Source organism: Tupaia chinensis, unplaced genomic scaffold, assembly GCF_000334495.1.
Source record: "Tupaia chinensis unplaced genomic scaffold, TupChi_1.0 Scaffold000119_2, whole genome shotgun sequence".
NCBI lineage: Eukaryota > Metazoa > Chordata > Mammalia > Scandentia > Tupaiidae > Tupaia > Tupaia belangeri.
In genome coordinates, this window is record NW_006159586.1 from 1,879,931 (window position 1) to 1,882,699 (window position 2,769).

Below are 2,769 nucleotides of genomic sequence, written 5' to 3' on the forward strand. Positions count from 1 at the left end.
GAAAATAGTAGCCCTGTGACTCTCCCATGCTCACACCACAGGCTACACCTGCACACCCGAGTGAACACGCACATACGCATTTTGTACTTAGGCTCACAATGCCCCAGAGCTCAGGATCAAACAGTGCCTCCCGACACTGGAATGTATGAGACTTGCAGGATTGAGTTCTGCCTACCCCAACGCCCACTGCTAATGGCAACAAGAAGTGCAAGGGAGGAAGCTGCCTTAACCAGGGAGCTCAGCCAGCATGGCTTGCTTTGACTCACAGTGCTGCCTTCCAGATGCTAAAGAAGGTCCAAGGTCTGTGTCTTTTGTAAAAGTGTCTTTGACATTATCTTTACAAAACTCAACAGTTAACACCTTAAGCTGTGGAAGTCCATGCATTGGCTCATTGCTTTCTTGTGAACTTCCAGAAAGTCACCTCTCACAGAAGGGGCAGCTCTCAACATAATTCAATCAAGTTCATTAATACTGTTTAATAAATAGGCCAGAAAACTAGCTGAGCGTTTTTCTCGGCAGGATGCGGCGTGCGACCATAGTTACGGAAGATTGTCCCTTGAATCACTAAGGCAAACTTTGCTGAGTATCATTTTACATAGAGCAATCACATAAAAAAAGAGTTATAAATAGAAAAAATTCCAAAGTTCTCCCACAGACAGAGAAATTGAAATGTCAAAGGGGGGAAAAAAAGGAACCAAAACCAAAACACAACCACCCTCCCCCCCGCAACTCAACCGCTTCAAGTTCTCGATGATACAGTACTCAACATCTTTGGGTCTGTTACAACGTACGACTTCAAACGGCAGCCAAGAAAGACTGGAGAGAACGAACCAGTCATCTGAAAAACGGAGTTTATAAGAAGTCATTGCCTTTACAAAATAAAAACAAAAGCCCAACACCACTAGGTTCCAATTGGTTCATTTTTCCTTTTAAAGTCTGCTTCAGCCTCAATCCCTTGGCTGATGGGGGAAAAAGGGCACGTTGGCTGGTGGGGCCCAGGGACAAGGGTCTGAAATGGAGACAGGAGTCTGTGGGGTGGCCGCCCAGGCAGATGACTTTGAGGACAGACGGTGTCTGTCTGGAGCAGTCCCGCCTGGCTGGAGTGGCACCCGGCGATGTGAGGAATTGGGGGTCTCTTCTGGGGAGCCGTGAGAAGGACAGTCTGCGGTCTTCTCTGGCCTTTTTTTTTGTTTGTGCATGTGTGTGTGTGTGTGTTTGCTGAGGAAAAAGCCAAGGTGACAGGAAGGGCCAAAGTCTCTCAATCACATAGCTTGGGGACAGGGGACTTGGGACTCCAGCCTTGTCCCTCTGTGGGGACAAATGCTCCTCCTCTCTGGCCTACTGAGAAACCAGAGTGAATTGGCAGGGATGGGGAGGTGAGGCTGGGAGGGGAGAGGTCAGGAAGGCACCGAGCAGGTGGGGCTGTGTCTCTTCTGCTGCAACTCAGGAACCAGGATGGCGAGCCACAGGCCAGTCTCAGAGCCCTTGGGCCCCAGGGGCTTCTGCCTTGTCAGAAAGGGGAGCCACACACATCAGCCTCATCCCCCCCACCCCGAGGGAAGAAGGAGGGAGCGGTGAAGGGGGTTTCCACACAGCAAAGTGAGCAGTAACGAGCAGCACCAAGGCCCTGAGAAACCCACTGCTCCAGAGGCTGACACAGAAAGCCGGGGCCACTCTAGGATGGGGAAGTGAGGCAGCCACCAGGTGGCAAGAGGCAGGCCACATTCCTTCTGTGTGGGCCCCAGTCCCAAGAGACTCCAGCCCTGGTGGGGGGGACACGTGGAGATGGTAAGCACCAACTAGTGTTCCCCAGGGCTCCAGACACAAAGTAAGGTAGCTTGTGAGTCCCCAGGACTGCCTGTGGGCTGTGTTCAGGCCACAGAGGCCCGCCTGTCACCGTCTCTCTCTCTCTGTGCCAACACCTTGCTGGGTCACACTTCTCACCTGTGCTAACACGCTGAGCTGGAGGTGGAGGTGCACGCTAAGTCAGTAAGGCAGGCTGCCTCACCAGGGACTTCAGGATTAAAAAGCTCCTACCCTTCAGGGGTGCTCTTAGAAGGGATAAGTGTGTGGGGGTGGGGGAGGAGACTCAAATGACCAGCCCTTTGAAAACGGTGGCCTAGACTTCAGGAGCCTGGCTACTCTGAAAGGCCTCTCTGCCCGTAGCACATGTCTTTCTGGGAGCAGGTGGGCATTTCTCTAAAGGATCCCCAACTGCTGGATACTGAAGGATGACCCCTCCAAGCGGTGTGGGCAGGGACTCTGCTGTGGGGTGGTGGGGTTCCACCAAAGTGCATGCCCCAGAGAGAGGGGAGAGTGGCCCCCCTCACCAAGAACCCCCTTTCCCCCCCAAAGATCTGGGGCACCCAGGTGAGGCTCTCCCTTGTGGCATGGGCCCATGTGAGTTTCTGTGGGAGAGTGGGGAGACAGCAGGGGAGAGGCAAGGCTGGGCACCAGGCCCTTGGAGAGGAGATCCCCATCTCAAAGCAGCAACAGGAAGTGGCTGCCTGGGGAGGCCTGGAAAATACCATCACTGCTAATATATATATTTCTCATTTTCCCTTTGTGTTTGTAAAATAAACGCTTCACACCCATCGGGTGGGATAGAGGCCTGGTAGGAGGGGGGACAGGGCTGTGGCTGAGGTCGACAAGGACCAGCCTAGTTGTTGGCTTCAGACATGGAGGCCACATGGTTGAGGCCAGCCAGCCCAGGGAGGCCGGCCAGGCCCGCGGCCCACGGGTCGGGCAGTGGGAAGTAGGGCCGCGCTG

The 2,769-nt window shown here is 54.0% G+C and overlaps 1 protein-coding gene across 1 annotated transcript in view; it reads right to left on the bottom strand.

Annotated features, from left to right (window-relative positions):
- Nucleotides 1-2,659: 2,659 nt before the first annotated feature.
- The window catches only part of ZBTB7C (zinc finger and BTB domain containing 7C), a gene marked incomplete at its 5' end in the record, with an annotated part of 13,123 nt that continues 13,013 nt past the window's right edge, over nucleotides 2,660-2,769 (bottom strand). The window contains 1 exon segment of the mRNA XM_027770288.1: nucleotides 2,660-2,766. Within this exon segment, the coding sequence (XP_027626089.1) occupies nucleotides 2,660-2,766 (107 nt within the window).